This window comes from Cyanistes caeruleus, chromosome 32, assembly GCF_971803275.1.
Source record: "Cyanistes caeruleus chromosome 32, bCyaCae1.hap1.1, whole genome shotgun sequence".
Taxonomy (NCBI): domain Eukaryota; kingdom Metazoa; phylum Chordata; class Aves; order Passeriformes; family Paridae; genus Cyanistes; species Cyanistes caeruleus.
The window spans coordinates 1,762,341-1,775,685 of NC_141733.1; the positions used below are offsets into that span (position 1 = coordinate 1,762,341).

Consider the following 13,345-nt stretch of genomic DNA (forward strand, 5'->3'; position numbering starts at 1 on the left):
ACACGGACACTGGACAAGGGACACACCGACACGGGACACGCGGACAAGGGACAAGGGACACACGGACACACGGACAAGGGACAAGGGACACACGGACACGGGGAGGGACACAAGGACACGGGACACAAGGACACGGGACACACGGACAAGGGACACACGGACAAGGGACACACGGACAAGGGACACACGGACAAGGGACACACGAATATGGGGCGGGACACACGGACACGGGACAAGGGACACACGGACACGGGACAAGGGACACACGGACACAAACACGGACACGGCAAGGGACAAGGACACAGACACTGGGACGAACAGAAACACACGGACACAAGAAGGGACATGGGGACGGGCACGGGAAGGGACACGGACCGGGGCACGGGACCGGGGCCCGGGCGCTTCCCCAGCTGCGGGGCCGCTGTGCGGGAGGGACAGGTCGCTGTAGCCCAAGACCACACGAACCCCGGCCCCGCAGGTCCCGTGGGCTCATCCCCCCAACCCCGGAGTCCCGGAGGCGCAGCCAAGACACAGAGACGCAGTTTGCGCGTGTCCCGCGGGGACACCGTGGGGTGGGTGTATAGCGGGGCACGTCCAGGTGTACACAGGTGCACGGACACGCGTGGGGCGGGACGCTCCCGCCGGTTCTCATCACGGCTCCGTGGCCGCCGGCGCCCGGTCGGTCCCACCGTCCCCGGGACACCGGACACAACCCCGCCCGGGCCCCTCCGCGCGTGGGGGGCTCGTTCCGCGGCTCAGGCCGCCCGCAGCGGGGCCTCGCCGGGCGCGGGGGGTCCCGGGGAGCACCGGGGGGCCGGGCCGCCGCCGCCGCGCCCCGCCGCTCGCCCGGGCTCCGCTGCTCGCTTCCCCATGAGCCCCACGAAGAAATCGTGCATGTCTCCTGCGGAGAGACCGGCCGTCAGCGGCACCGGCACCGGCGGCGGCTCCGGCGCGGGCACCGGGCGGGACTTACTCTTCTGCGGCGCCGCGGGGGGACCTGGAAGAGACCGAAACGGGTGAGCGGGGACCTGGCGGACCGACACCCTCCCACCCGAGCCCCCTCCGCCCCTCACCGGCGCCCTCCTCCCGCAGCAGCTCCAGCGCGGCGGCGGCGGCGGCCCCGGGGCTGCCGCGGGCGCTCCACGGCAGCGGCTCCGGGACGGGCATCCCCTGCGGGAGCGAAGCGCATGAGCGGGGTGGGAAGGGATGGGAAGGGGTCCGGGGGCTCCCGGGGATCCGGGGTCCGCCCTCTGCTCCCTCCCCGACGGCCGTACCTGCGCGGGGCCCGGCGGGGCGGCGGGAGCGCGGCGGGCGAGGGCGAGCGGCAGCGCCAGGAGGAGCAGCACGGCCAGCACCGCTCGGTTCCTCATCCTCACGGAGAGCTGGAGCTGGCGATCAGCGACGGAGCGGAGGGGCCCGGGGCTGTTCCGGACGGCGACTCCTCGATGGGGCGGCCCGGAGAATCTGGGAGCGAACCGGGCTCTGGGAAGGGAAAGCAGCGAGACGGGAGACGGGGGGGCCGGAGGCGGCGGGACCCCCTCTCGGGTGTGCGGAGGAGGAACCGCGCCGCTTCCCGGGCTGCCGCTGTCCCTTGGACGGGGCTGAACCCCGCGGGTGCATTACAGGGGTGGGGGTCTCGTTACGGGGTGTGCAGGGGGACACGGTCCTGCTGGGGCCCCAGGGTCCCGTGTCCCCACTCGTGCCCGTGGTGCCACGGTTGTGCACGCACACAGGAGCCGTGCAAACACTCCCGAGTGAGAGGCACGGACACGGCTCGGGCTCCGTTCTGCACGTTCACAGGTCTCAGCACACCCCTGTCCCCTGACACACTCCCTTGGCACACCGGCATCCCACGCTTGTGCTTGCCCACAGCCGGACTTGCTTCCAGAGCCCCCACCAAACCCTCCCCAAATTCAAGCGATGCCTTCACTCTCTCATCCTGCCTGCGCCCTCCCCAGCTCTGTTCCAACCTCTGCTTCCTCCTTCTGCCTTCCTCTAATCCCAGCGAGGTAAGAACGGGGCACGGCAACTTCCCGGGACCCTGGGAAGCCCCCAGGGCCGTGGGACACAAGGGCACAGACCTGCCGAGCCCTCCGGTGGAGCGGAGGCCTGAGGGACCCTGGTCGCCGGTGGCTGCGGAGCAGGGACTCCTTGAGGCGTGGTGGGCAGTGATGGTCAGCAGCTTTGGTGGGCAGCAGTGATGGGCAGCAGTGGTGGGCAGCAGTGATGGTCAGCAGTGGTGGGCAGCAGTGGTGGGCAGCAGCGGTGGGCAGCAGCGGTGGGCAGCAGCGGTGGGCAGCAGTGATGGTCAGCAGCGGTGGGCAGCAGTGGTGGGCAGCAGTGATGGTCAGCAGTGGTGGGCAGCAGTGATGGTCAGCAGTGGTGGGCAGCAGCGGTGGGCAGCAGTGGTGGGCAGCTCCCCCGGCCCGGGCTCAGCCGGGAGGTGAAGTACCGGGGCAGCGGCTGCTGCGCGGCGCTAAATAAGGGGCTCTGCCCATGGCACGGCGTGGGTGGGCGAGAGGAGAGCTGCCAATGGGGGCCGGGGGGGTGGTACCCCCCACCCCGCAGCTTCACGCCCACGCAGGCACCGTGACACACGCGGAGTCACACAGCGGCACACGCGTGCCCACGCAGGCACCCCGGCTGGGGGGTCAGCGCACGGGCACCGTGCCCACGCAGCCCCCGGCCCCGCATTGTGGGGATGTCACCGTGTGTCTGTCGGCACGTGTGGGGACACGCGTGGAGGGATGGTCCCGGCTGGATGCTGGGCTCTGCAGACAGGATTTGGGGGTCTCATGGGGGAGAGGGGGTCAGGCAGGCACAGGTGTGCCCACACAGTCGCAGGTACCTCACACCCTGCCCCATCGCAGCGCTTCTGGCCTGCCCGCTCTCGTGCCAGGATGCGCCAAGGTGGAAGATGGGGAGGAAAATTTGGGGGAAAGCAGAGTGGCATAAGGAAAGAGGCAACCACTGGGCCAACAACTGAGAGCCACCGACTCCATCCCAAGCAACAGGCAGTGGCGACTGCTCCGGGGGCTGCGGCAGCCCCCCGGGAAGGCGGCCGGCAGCGGCAGCTCACGTGGCAACACAGCCTGGGGCAGGGCAGCATCTGCAGTGCCGGGAACGTTAATTAAATCGGAGCCTGGCCAGAGATGGTCTAATTAATTAATAACACCTACTTGTGCGATGCCAAGTGCGACGCAGCTGTGAAGAGCCGCGGTGCCCCGGGCTTGTTTACGGCTCTCGCCCCTCGCCAGGGGAAGGTCCCTGTGCTGGGACGTGACGTGACGGAGCCCTCGGTGCTGGAACAAGGCTGGGCCACCAAAGTGCCACCGTGCACGTGCCCCTCCACGTGCGGGAGCTGCCCGCACACGCTCCCCCTGCACGACAAACTGCGCTCCGGGGCCCACCTGGGAGCTGGTGCTGATGGTGATGTGACGGGGAGCTGGCAGCTCCCGAAGGTAACGCAGGTGATGTGTGGGGACAGGATAAAAACCCTCTCCGAGAGCTTGATGAGTGCAGGGGGAAAAGGCAGCAAAGGGGGGGAGACCCTGTCATGGGGGCTGTGGGGTCCTGGGGGGGCTGCAGGACTGGTGGGAGTCCTGAGGGTTCAGGGGGCTGGAGGACTCATGGGGGTCTGGAGGGTTCTGGAGCCTGCAAGGCTGGCAGGGGTCCCATGGATCCTGGAGGTTGAAGGACTGATGGAGTTCCTGAAAGAACTGGGGGCTGCAGGGCTGATGGGGGTCCTGAGGATTCTCAGGGCTGGAAGACAGGGTCCCGCAGATCCTGAGAGCTGCAGGACTCGTGGGGGTCCAGAGAGTCCTGGGCACTGCAGGACTGGTGGGGGTCCTGAGGCACCAGTGGGGTGCAGGATTGATGGAGGTCCCACAGGTGCTGGGCTGCAGCAGTGTCACTGGGGCTGTGCAGTGACTTCCCTCTATTCCCTTCTCCATGTCCCTGGTCCCCAAGTGCAGCTCCAGTGCCAGCCTGGGCAAGGAGCCCCTGCATGGGGGTCCTGCAGCCGGGTGGGGGGACGCTGGGCAGGGGGAGACAGGACGTCCAGCACAGGCAGGAGGATGACAGGGACCTCACATGCAACCACCCACGGCCGCCAAGAAATTGCCTCTGCAGCAGCATGAGCTGGGAGCCACTTGATGGGAAAAGTGGCCACAATTTGGAGCCTTTCCAATCACCACAAGCTGAGCGCTGGCTGCAATCAGGCATCAGGAAAAGTCAGGAAAAGCAGGAGGCCGGGATGAGGGTCTGCATCACCGGGCTGGGCTGTGCCCTCCAGCTGGGGCAGCTGAGGTCCCACCCCACCTGTAACGGGTGACACCGCGCCGGTACCGACACCTCAACATCCTTTTAATGGGTTTTGAGCGATGTCTGGGTGCTGCCAGGGGTGGGGGATGACACAAGGGGGGGTCGGGGGTGCCGGTGTGAGGGTGCAGGTCCTGGTGAGGGGCAGCTTCCCCTCAGTGCACCAGGACCTCCATCTTGTTGCTGCCCTTTTTCTTGCAGACGGGGCCGTCGGTGCCGGCCTTGGGTGACTCCACCACGGTGATGGACACGTCGCCCTTGGGGAAGCGGGTGGAGAACCTGGGGTGGGAGGATGGAGGGGAGGGGTTCGGATGGGGAGGGGTCAGGATGGAGAGGTGGGAAGGGGACACGCCCAGGCCCATCCCCCCCCATTGCCCAGTGAGCTGCCTTGGTTACACACACTCCTCTCTGGCTGCAGCCAGTCAGGATGCTCACGTGGTGCCCCACCCTTGGAGGCTCCACCCCCACCTCAGTCCCACCCTGGGCACCGCCCTGTCCCTCCCACAACAACCCCACCCACTGTAGCCCCACCCTCCAGTGCCCACACCCACATCAGCCCCACCCTGCCCCACCCACTGAAGCCACGCCCTGTGTGCCCCCAGCCCTGCCCCATCCACCCATTGTAGTCCCTCCCCTCAGACTCCGCCCACTGTGACCACACCCACCATGACCACGCCCACACCTGTCAGTGATGTGCAGGGGCAGCGCCTGCCCGGTGGTGGCCTCAAAGGTCTGGTGCAGGCGAGTGACCAGCTCGATGAGGTGGTCACTGACCAGCAGGAAGTCACCCTTGGCCCCCACTGTGGAGACCTGTGGGGCGAGCGGGGGGTCAGCCCTGCTGGGGACCCCCTGAGCCCCCAGGGCCCCCCTGCCCAGGTACCTCCTTGAGGTGCAGGGCCAGGAAGCCGTCGGAGAAGCGGGTGACTGAGACGCCACAGATGTCACTGAGGCTGAGCACGGTCTTGGGCTGGGCGGCCTTGGGGTCAGCCAGGACCAGGTGCTCAGTGGTGAGGAGCAGCAGGCGTGGGACTGTCTGTGGGTGGGGGTCAGCGTGGGCAGGGGGTCACCACGAGCTGGGGGGTCACAGTGTGCCCTCCCACTGCTCAGGGCATGGGGCTGAAGCAGGATCTCACCTTTCCACTGGCCCTGTTCACCTTCCTCACGGTGTCAGCCATCACCAGCTTGTCCTTGGCTACGGCGTGGAGCTTCTGGTACTTGGGGTTCTGCTTCAGCCCCAGGTAGTCTCCACGGAAGGGCTGCTGCAGGCTAGGGACGAGGCCATCAGCCACTGCTGCCCTGAGCTCCCCTGCACCCCCAGCCCCCTGCCCCGGCACCTTTTGGGGTAGAGGGTCTTCTTGTCCTTGAAGAGCTCGCTGGCACAGAGCTTGGCCTGCAGCTGGGTCCGGCGCGACGGCGACAGCTGGTCCCGGTACTTCTTGCACTGCCGAGGGAGGGGGCGGTTTGGTGCTGCCAAAGACCTCTCGGGTGAGCTGGCGCACCAAGATCCCGACTGGAATTCTCCCCGTCTCCCCTTGCTCCCACCTTCCAGTGGTAGAAGATGTTTTTCAGCTCCTGGTTGGCGTCATCCAGGAACCTGTAGGGTGCCGGGGGCCAGGTCTGGTCCATCACCGACAGCGGCGGGAGGTTCTTTGCCAGCCCCACCAGGTACCTCTGCACCTGGGGGTGACAACGTGGCAGGGGGTCAGGAGAGGACAGGGGTGTCCAGGCCCAGGACAGGGGGCTGGGAAGGCACCGTGGCCCCCTCTCCCCCAGCCCCACTCACCAGTCGCCGGTAGATGAAGTTGGCCACGCAGGTGCTGGCGCTGGAACGGAAATACTTCCTGTAGGTCCTGCGAGCCTGCGGGGACAGCGCCAGCGGTGAGGACACCGGACATCACCACCAGCCCCACAAAGGACAAGGTGTCCCTTCCCCCGCATCCCCCACATTCCCCCGTCCCTGTTTGGTCCCAGCGGAGAGGACAGAGGCTCCAGCCCGACAGGATGGGCAGGAGCGGGGTGGACAGACAGACAGCCCGGACGCAGCGGCACGGACAGCAGGACAGAGGTGGCTGGAGGCTGCGTGGCCCCGTTACCTGGTACCCTCTCCAGTGAGCTGCGATGGTGGTGGCGGCCGCGTGACGTCGGCGCTGGGACTTCAGCTCCCGGAGGAGCCGGCGAGACTGCGGGGGTGAGAGCCCAGGGAGCCCGAGGGGGAGACACCAACACAGACATGGAGCAAGAGGGAGAGGCAGGAGAGAGGCAGGAGAGGAGGAGCAAAGACGGGGAGAGGAGATAGGGGTGAATCTGGTCCCAGCGTGGGACACACGGAGCTCCTGGTGCCATCATGGGGCACACGGAGCCCTGTCCCCACCCACCCTGGTCCCCCACACCAGGCCAGTCCCATTGGTGGCCCTGGGGGTGCCCAGCCCTCACCTTCCAGCCCCGTGCGTACGCCTGCAGGATCAATGCCGACCGCTTCATCTGCTTGTAGCGGTTCATTTGCTGCAGGGGAACAAGGGGGTGAGTTGGCTGGGCTAGGAGAGCCAGGGGGAGAGGGATGGGCAGGGGAAGCACAGCCAGGACCTGCCCTGCCCTCACCCTGTGGCCACGGAACCAGGCAGAGATGAGGATCTGGCTCTTGCGCATCAGCTGGTACTGGGTCCGGCACCGCCAGCCCCGGAACATCTTCTGGATGAGGGTGGCGAGCTGGGCCACGCGCTCCTGGCGCTGCCGCTCCAGATCGAAGAGCTGGGGACAACCGTGGCAAGCGCTGGGTCACTGAGCAGCTCCAGGGGCTGTGGCATCACCCAGGACCTCCCAGGACGAGTTTGGACCCCCTGGACTCCCCCGTTCCCAGACTCACAGTGCGTGGCGAGCGGATGAAGACCTTGGTGTGGCCGAACGCCAGCTCCTCGGCGGGGAACGCCAGACCTGCCAGCAGCACCTCGACCCCCTCCCTGCACCGCGGCAGAGACGAGGCCGGTCAGAGCCCCCCCGGCAGCCCCCAGGCCCTCACGGTCCGTGCCCACCCCGTACCTGTCCCCACCGTCCCAGCGGGGCCACGTGCGAGGGTTGAGCATCTTGTAGCGCTGCAGGAAGGGGCCGTAGAGCTGGCGGAAGGCGTAGCCCGCCCGCCTCACCCGCACGTTCTCCATCAGCCCCAGGTACCGGACCTGTGCCAGCACCAGCTCCGGCGTGAACACCATCGCTGACTTGGTGTCGTTGGGTTTGATGCACCTGCAGAGCACAGCGGTGGTTTGGGGAGGGTCTCACAGGTGCCAAAGCCACCCCTGGGGGTCTCTGCCGGGGCTGGTACCTGATGTAATTTGGGTTCTTGGAGTAGAGGTTCCTCATCAGCATCGCCACGGACGACTTGAACTGGAATCCTGCGGTGGGCGGCAGCTTGAGGGAGACTTTCTGGGGGTCTCCCTCGGGGAAGAGCGAGCGCAGCAGCGCGTGCCGGGCCGCCCACATGGCCTGCGAGAGGTCGCGGAAGAGCAGGTCGTTGTTCTTCTCGATGAAGCCCGTCACGTTGTAGGTCACCTGAGAGGGCAGTGGGGTCAGTGCTGGGAGTGGGGAACAGCTCAGCATCTCTGTGCCTGCTCCCAGTCCTGCCCCACATCTCCTGTGTGAAGCTGGGCAGGGCACTGGGAAGAGAACTGGGGTGCTGAGAGAAGGACTAGGATGCTGGGAAGAGGATTGGGGCACTGGGAAAAGGTCTGGGGTGCTGGGAAGAGGACCAGGATGCTATGAAGAGGTCCAGAGAATTAGGAGGAGGTCTGAGATGCAGGGAAGAAGCTTGGGGTGTGGGGAAGGAGACCGGGGTGCTGAAAAGAGATCTGGAGTGATTGGAAAAGAACCAGAGTGCTGGGAAAAAGACTGGGGCACTGGGAAGAGAATTGGGGTGCTGGAAGGAGAACTGGGACACTGGGAGGAGGAGCAGGGTGCTGGAAAGAGAACAGGGTGCTGTGAAAAGGATTGGAGTGCTGGGAAGGGGACCAGGGTTCTGGGAAGTGGAGTGGGGCACTGGGAAGATGACCAGGATACTGGGAATAGGTTCAGGGTCCTGGAAAGACGTTCAGGGTTGTGAGAAGAGGATCAGGATTCTGGAAAGAGGTTCAGGGTCCTGGAAAAAGGAGCAGGTGCTGCCAGACCTTGCCGGCGTAGTGGTGGATGCGGAAGCAGCGCGGTGGCAGGCTGGTGTCGGTGACGTGCCGGGCGTTCTGCGTCTCCTTGCTCTCGTAGTGTTTGTGTGTGGCCAAGAGCTGGTTGAGTTTGGTGAGGAAGGTGTCCTCGTTGACCACGCCAGGCCGCAGGCACTCCTCATCCAGCATGGCCAGGATCCCGCTGGTGCTCTGTGCCGTGAGGGATGGTGTCACCCCAAACTGCCCCAGCAAATCCCAGTTTGGGCTACGGGGGGAGCTGGAACCCCAAGATCCCAGCACTGGGCGGGCAACTCACATTCTCAATCAAGTTGCAGATGATGCTGTTGTCGAAAAATTCCACTGGGGTCCACTGGATGCCCTGAGAGTAGATGTGGGTCAGACACACAGATAAGCCAGACCCTGACCCAGATGATGTGGGGCAGGAACCGGACGTCCGGCCACGGGGATGAGGATCCCAAATCCCTTCCTGCCATTGAATCTGCTCTCGGCAGGGAGCAGGGCGAGGGAGGGACGTGTGGTGGAGCTGTCTCCGGCACTTCCCCATCCCGGGGGGGCCAAAGCTCCTTGGGGCCCTGCTCTGGCAGGGGCTGGAGGTACCTCTCGGACGTATTCCTCCTGTTCCTCCTTCAGCGTCATCAGGATGAAGATCTGCTGCAGCTTCTCGTTGCAGTAGTTGATGATGAACTGCTCAAAGCCGTTGTCCTGCGAGAGAAGGGTCCTGTCTGGCAGGTGCTTCCCGAGCCCCTGGCCCTGCCCCATGTCTCAGCTGCTGTTCCTGACCCCCTGAATGGGCCCTGGTGGGTCCTTCACCCACCTGGAAGATCTCAAAGCCGTAGATGTCCAGGACGCCCATCACCTTCCTCTGCTCATTCGACTTCACCTGGGGAGATAACGGGGTGTTGAACCCTGTGTGGGGTGGGGGTCCAGGGTCCTGCTGGGGCTCCAGGATCCCCTGGAGCTCACCTGGATGCTGGTGTTGATGCGATTCACCAGCCAGTCAAAGAGGCGGCTGTAGATGTTCTTGGCCAGCGCGTCCCGGCCGTAGTAGCCCTGGGGAGACGGGAGAGGGGCTGGTGCTGGCTCATGGGGGGCTGCCAGGCATCAGCCCCACGGCTGGGGGTGGTCCTGCTCACCTGGGGGACAGTGAGGGTGGTGAGCACCGTCTCATCCCGCGCCTTCACCGTGCGGGAGCACAGCGCCTGCTCCAGCGTGCTGGGGTCCAGCCCGATCAGCTCGCAGATCTCGCGCAGCTCTGCGTGGGGAGACGGCGGTGTCAGAGCTGAGGAGGGGCTGAGGGGGTCCCCAAACCCCCCATTCCCATCCCTGTCCCTACCCTGGGGCTCGGTGATGCTGCAGGCCTCCATCCCACTGGCCTGGAAGCTGCTGCTCAGCTGGACGTTGCCCAGTTTGAGCACCACGGCCGTCACCTCCAGCAGCTCCGTCACCTCGGTGGGCGAGAAGCCGATGACCCTCATGGCATCCTGGGGACGGACAGAGCAGCTCAGGAGATGGGGTGGGCTCCAGGATTTTTAGGGGAGGGGTCCTGTCTTCCCGTGGGTACCTGCATGGTGTGGAAGTTGGCTGCATCGTCCATGCCAGGCAGGCTGGAGCTCTCCCGGTTCAGGTATCCATAGTGCCCACAGTCCTGGCGGAGCTTCAGCTGCTCTGGTTGAGGGGAGAGGAGGTGGAAGTTCAGCCACGATCCCCTCCAGCTCCTGTTCCACCTCCAAATCCCCCACACTGTGGGGTCTGGACCTACGGAGCAGCTGCGGCGAAGCCCCAGCCAGGAGCTGGTAGAAGATGTGGAAGTTCCTCTCGCCCTTCACGTGCCGGACAATGCGGGATTTCTCCAGCAGGTCTGCGGGGAGGGGTCAGTGTCAGCGGGGTGTGTGGAGTGGAAGCCCCCCGGGATGGGTGGGGTGGGTACTCACAGTTGCTGATGACCCCTCCCAGGGGGTCCCCCTTGAAGTCGAACTCGATGTCCATGTACTTGCCCTGGGGGAGGGGGCTGGATCAGGGAAGGGCTCCTGGTGGGATTGGCAGCTCCACTCCCCACATCCCCATCCCTGTCCCCTCTGTGCTCCCAGTACCATCAGGACCCACATGGCCCCAGCAGGGTCCAGCCCCCCTCCCCAGGCCACTCACGAATCGGGAGGAGTTGTCATTACGGACAGTCTTGGCGTTCCCAAAGGCTGCAGAAGAGGACAGGGGTCACAGTGAGGTCCAGGGGGACAGAACTGAACCCTGGCAGGTCTGGGATGCTGCAGCAGGCTCAGGGTGTGGGGCACTCACCCTCCAGCACAGGGTTGGACTGCAGGAGCTGCTCCTTCACCTTGTTCACCTCCTCCCCTTTGCTGCTCACGGCTGCCACGTAGGACATCACCAGCTTGCTGGCCTCTGCCAGGCGATCATTGGTGTGGGGCCGTGGGTGCTGGGGCTGTGCCCCTCACCCCACCAGCCCCTCGCAGTGCCCTGAGCCCCCCTCGCAGCCCTGGCTGTACCTGTCTTGCCGGCGCCGCTCTCTCCGGTGATGAGGATGCACTGGTCCCTGTCCCGGTCCCGCAGCGAGCGATAGGCATCGTCAGCAATGGCATAGCTGGGGGCAAGAGGGGTTGGAAAGGGCTGAAGCCATCTGGGGGCTTCAGGAAACACCAAGACCTCCCCGTTGTGGCTGTGGCGTTGCCCCAAGTGGATTCCCTTGGACCCCGACACCTTGGGATTGCCTGGGAGTGAAGCCCTTGGCACAATCCAGGGGACCAAGGGCACCACCAGCCTCCCCGTCCTCACATGTGGGGCTTCACGGCGAAGAAGCTGCAGTCATGATACTCCTCCACCTTCTCTGGGGTGTAGATGGGCAGGGACTGGTAGGGATTCACCGAGATCACCACATTCCCAATGTATGTCTGTGGGACAGCAAGGAAAGCAGGGATGAGGGACCAGGAGGACCCAGACCAGGTCCTGGTGCTCCCCATCCCCATCCCAGGTCCTTGTCTTCATCCTAAACTCCAGATCCTGCTCCCCATCCCAGACCCTGAAGCCCTCCTGCTCTCCAGATGCTTCTCCCCATCCCAGACCCCAAATCTCGCTACTCACCCTTGACCCTGAAGCCCTCCCACTTTGCATTCCAGGCCCCATGCCCTGTTCCCACTCTGGACCACAAAGTTCTCCTGCTCCCAATCCCAGACCCCATATCCTGCTCACCTTGAAGCTCTCCCAGATCCTGCAACCCTCCCAGTCCCCATCTCAGACCCCATATCCCTCTTCCCTTCCCATACCCCATATCCCGCTCCCCTTCCCACACCCTGCAGCCCTCCCATTCCCCATCTCAGACCCCATATACTCTTCCCATCCCATACCCCACATCCCTCTTTCCTTCCCATACCCCATATCCCATTCCTCATCCCATTCCCCATCCCAGACCCTGCAGCCCTCCCATTCCCCATCCCACTCCCCATACCCCACGCCCCTCCCCAAGCCCCCCGTCCCGTTGCCCACGTAGATGTCGTGGCGGCGGAATCGCTCCCGCAGTGTCTGGACCAGCGACTCCTCGCTCAGCGGGTCCAGCAGCACCAGGTCCGCCACAGCCCCGGCGTCCAGCAGCGCTGAGGTGCCTTCCATGGCCGGGCAGCTCCGGGGCAGCTGGGACACAGCACGGGCTGGGGGCTGCAGCAGCCACGGACACGCAGCCCCTTCCCCAAAACACCCCAAAACACCCCACCAGGTCCTCGGCAGCCTCTGGGATCTTCGCTGCTCCCCCCAACCCTGGGGGCAGGGGACAAGGCAGCCACACAGCCACAGAGGTACAGGGGGCACCTTCCTGGGGTCTCTCCGTGCCCAGGACCCCGTGGTGGGGCTGGGGGCAGCCGGACGCTGGGGGGAAGCGGGGACCCGGCCAGGAAATGCGGACACCTGGATCCTATTCTTGGGGCAGGGATTAATTCAGCCTCCGCTTCCTCCCTCCTTCCTGGCAGGGGGAAGCCGGGCCGGGGAGGGGAACCCGAGCCCCCCGGCAGGTCCCTGCCGGGAGCCCGTGCGCTGCCTCCCCCCTCTGCCCCATCCCTCCTGACAGCACGGTCACGTTCCCGGGGGTGACCTTCACCCCCACTTTACAGCTGGGTTGCAGGGCTGTAAACCCAGCCCCACTTATCTGTGCCCCGGGGAAAGTTCACGAGCGAGGGGAAGGTGAGGAAGGATGGGGCAAAAAGGGTGATGGAGGTGGCCCCAGCAGCCAGAGCCCTCCAGGGGTCTGAGCCCCCCCGGGCTGCTGGGTTGAGACCCCAGGGTCAGCAGCCGTGGGTGGGAGCCAGAGGAAGAGCCCCCCACAGCCCCAGGTGACAATGACAGCGGGTCCCCACGCCCTGTGGGATGCAGGTGCTCCGGGATGGGGGTGCTGGGGACAGGGTACCCCCATCCAGCTGAGGACTGGGGGGGCTCGGGCGCTCCTGGGGCTGTCTGGCAGCAGAGGGGTCCCAGACTCACCTCCCGGTCGCAGAGCAGCAGCTGCGGGAGCGGCTTCAGCTGCAGCGGCTTCAGCTGGAGCTGGCCCGGAACCGGCGGGGCCCAGCCCAGCGCCCGGTGCTGGCCCCGTCCAGCCCACGGAGGGGCGGGGGGGCCGCAGGGCCCTCCCCCAGAGGTCCCAGATGGGGAAACTGAGGCAGGAAGGAGCAGCCAGTGGGGATGAGCCCCAGGAGCGCTGCAGGCACTCACCCCTGCCCAGGGTCTGTGTGCCTTCCCCACCCGGCAGCTCAGAGCAGGAACAAGCAGGGAAAATCCTGGAGCGCAGCAAACAAAGGGAGCTTCCTCTCCTGGGCTACGGGAAGCAGGGGCAAGGTACAGGGCTGGAGAACCGGGAATGCCCA

General features: G+C 65.7%; 2 protein-coding genes across 4 annotated transcripts; both read right to left on the bottom strand.

The window, feature by feature from the left end:
* Positions 1 to 402: 402 nt before the first annotated feature.
* Positions 403 to 3,142, bottom strand: TAC3 (tachykinin precursor 3). Of its 2 annotated transcripts, XM_086870383.1 has the most exons (5): positions 2,082 to 3,142; positions 1,275 to 1,482; positions 1,074 to 1,170; positions 974 to 997; positions 403 to 901 (listed from the first exon to the last, which is right to left on the bottom strand). In XM_086870383.1, the coding sequence occupies exons 2-5, from the start codon at positions 1,368 to 1,370 to the stop codon at positions 756 to 758; spliced, it is 363 nt and encodes a 120-aa protein (XP_086726509.1). In that variant the 5' UTR covers positions 1,371 to 1,482; positions 2,082 to 3,142; the 3' UTR covers positions 403 to 755. The 2 variants fall into 2 exon arrangements, with proteins under 2 accessions (XP_086726509.1, XP_086726508.1); XM_086870382.1 differs by having other exon boundaries at positions 403 to 997.
* Positions 3,143 to 4,344: 1,202 nt separating this feature from the next.
* Positions 4,345 to 13,086, bottom strand: MYO1A (myosin IA). Of its 2 annotated transcripts, XM_086870238.1 has the most exons (29): positions 12,966 to 13,086; positions 11,982 to 12,125; positions 11,274 to 11,389; positions 10,988 to 11,082; positions 10,779 to 10,883; positions 10,632 to 10,678; positions 10,418 to 10,481; positions 10,246 to 10,344; positions 10,048 to 10,151; positions 9,820 to 9,967; positions 9,620 to 9,738; positions 9,450 to 9,536; positions 9,301 to 9,366; positions 9,084 to 9,188; positions 8,782 to 8,844; positions 8,475 to 8,675; positions 7,637 to 7,863; positions 7,357 to 7,557; positions 7,184 to 7,277; positions 6,919 to 7,068; positions 6,754 to 6,822; positions 6,414 to 6,500; positions 6,104 to 6,178; positions 5,863 to 5,997; positions 5,655 to 5,761; positions 5,454 to 5,586; positions 5,201 to 5,353; positions 5,003 to 5,130; positions 4,345 to 4,599 (listed from the first exon to the last, which is right to left on the bottom strand). In XM_086870238.1, exons 2-29 carry the CDS (start codon positions 12,102 to 12,104, stop codon positions 4,476 to 4,478), a joined length of 3,225 nt encoding a protein of 1,074 aa, XP_086726364.1. In that variant the 5' UTR covers positions 12,105 to 12,125; positions 12,966 to 13,086; the 3' UTR covers positions 4,345 to 4,475. The 2 variants fall into 2 exon arrangements, with proteins under 2 accessions (XP_086726364.1, XP_086726365.1); XM_086870239.1 differs by lacking the exon at positions 6,414 to 6,500 and having other exon boundaries at positions 12,966 to 13,078.
* Between the last annotated feature and the right edge of the window lie 259 nt (positions 13,087 to 13,345).

Bases quoted from the DNA above. Each gene is read 5' to 3' on its own strand.
- MYO1A (XM_086870238.1), bottom strand. From the start codon at position 12,104: ATGGAAGGCACCTCAGCGCTGCTGGACGCCGGGGCTGTGGCGGACCTG. The intron at 10,884-10,987 runs GTACAGCCAGGG...ATCGCCTGGCAG, and splicing joins GAGCGGCGCCGGCAAGACAG to AGGCCAGCAAGCTGGTGATG. The intron at 6,501-6,753 runs GTGAGGGCTGGG...TCACCCCCGCAG, and splicing joins CGTACGCACGGGGCTGGAAG to TCTCGCCGGCTCCTCCGGGA.
- TAC3 (XM_086870382.1), bottom strand. From the start codon at position 1,370: ATGAGGAACCGAGCGGTGCTGGCCGTGCTGCTCCTCCTGGCGCTGCCG. The intron at 1,171-1,274 runs GTACGGCCGTCG...TCGCTCCCGCAG, and splicing joins CCCCGCCGGGCCCCGCGCAG to GGGATGCCCGTCCCGGAGCC. The intron at 998-1,073 runs GTGAGGGGCGGA...GGTCTCTTCCAG, and splicing joins GCTGCGGGAGGAGGGCGCCG to GTCCCCCCGCGGCGCCGCAG.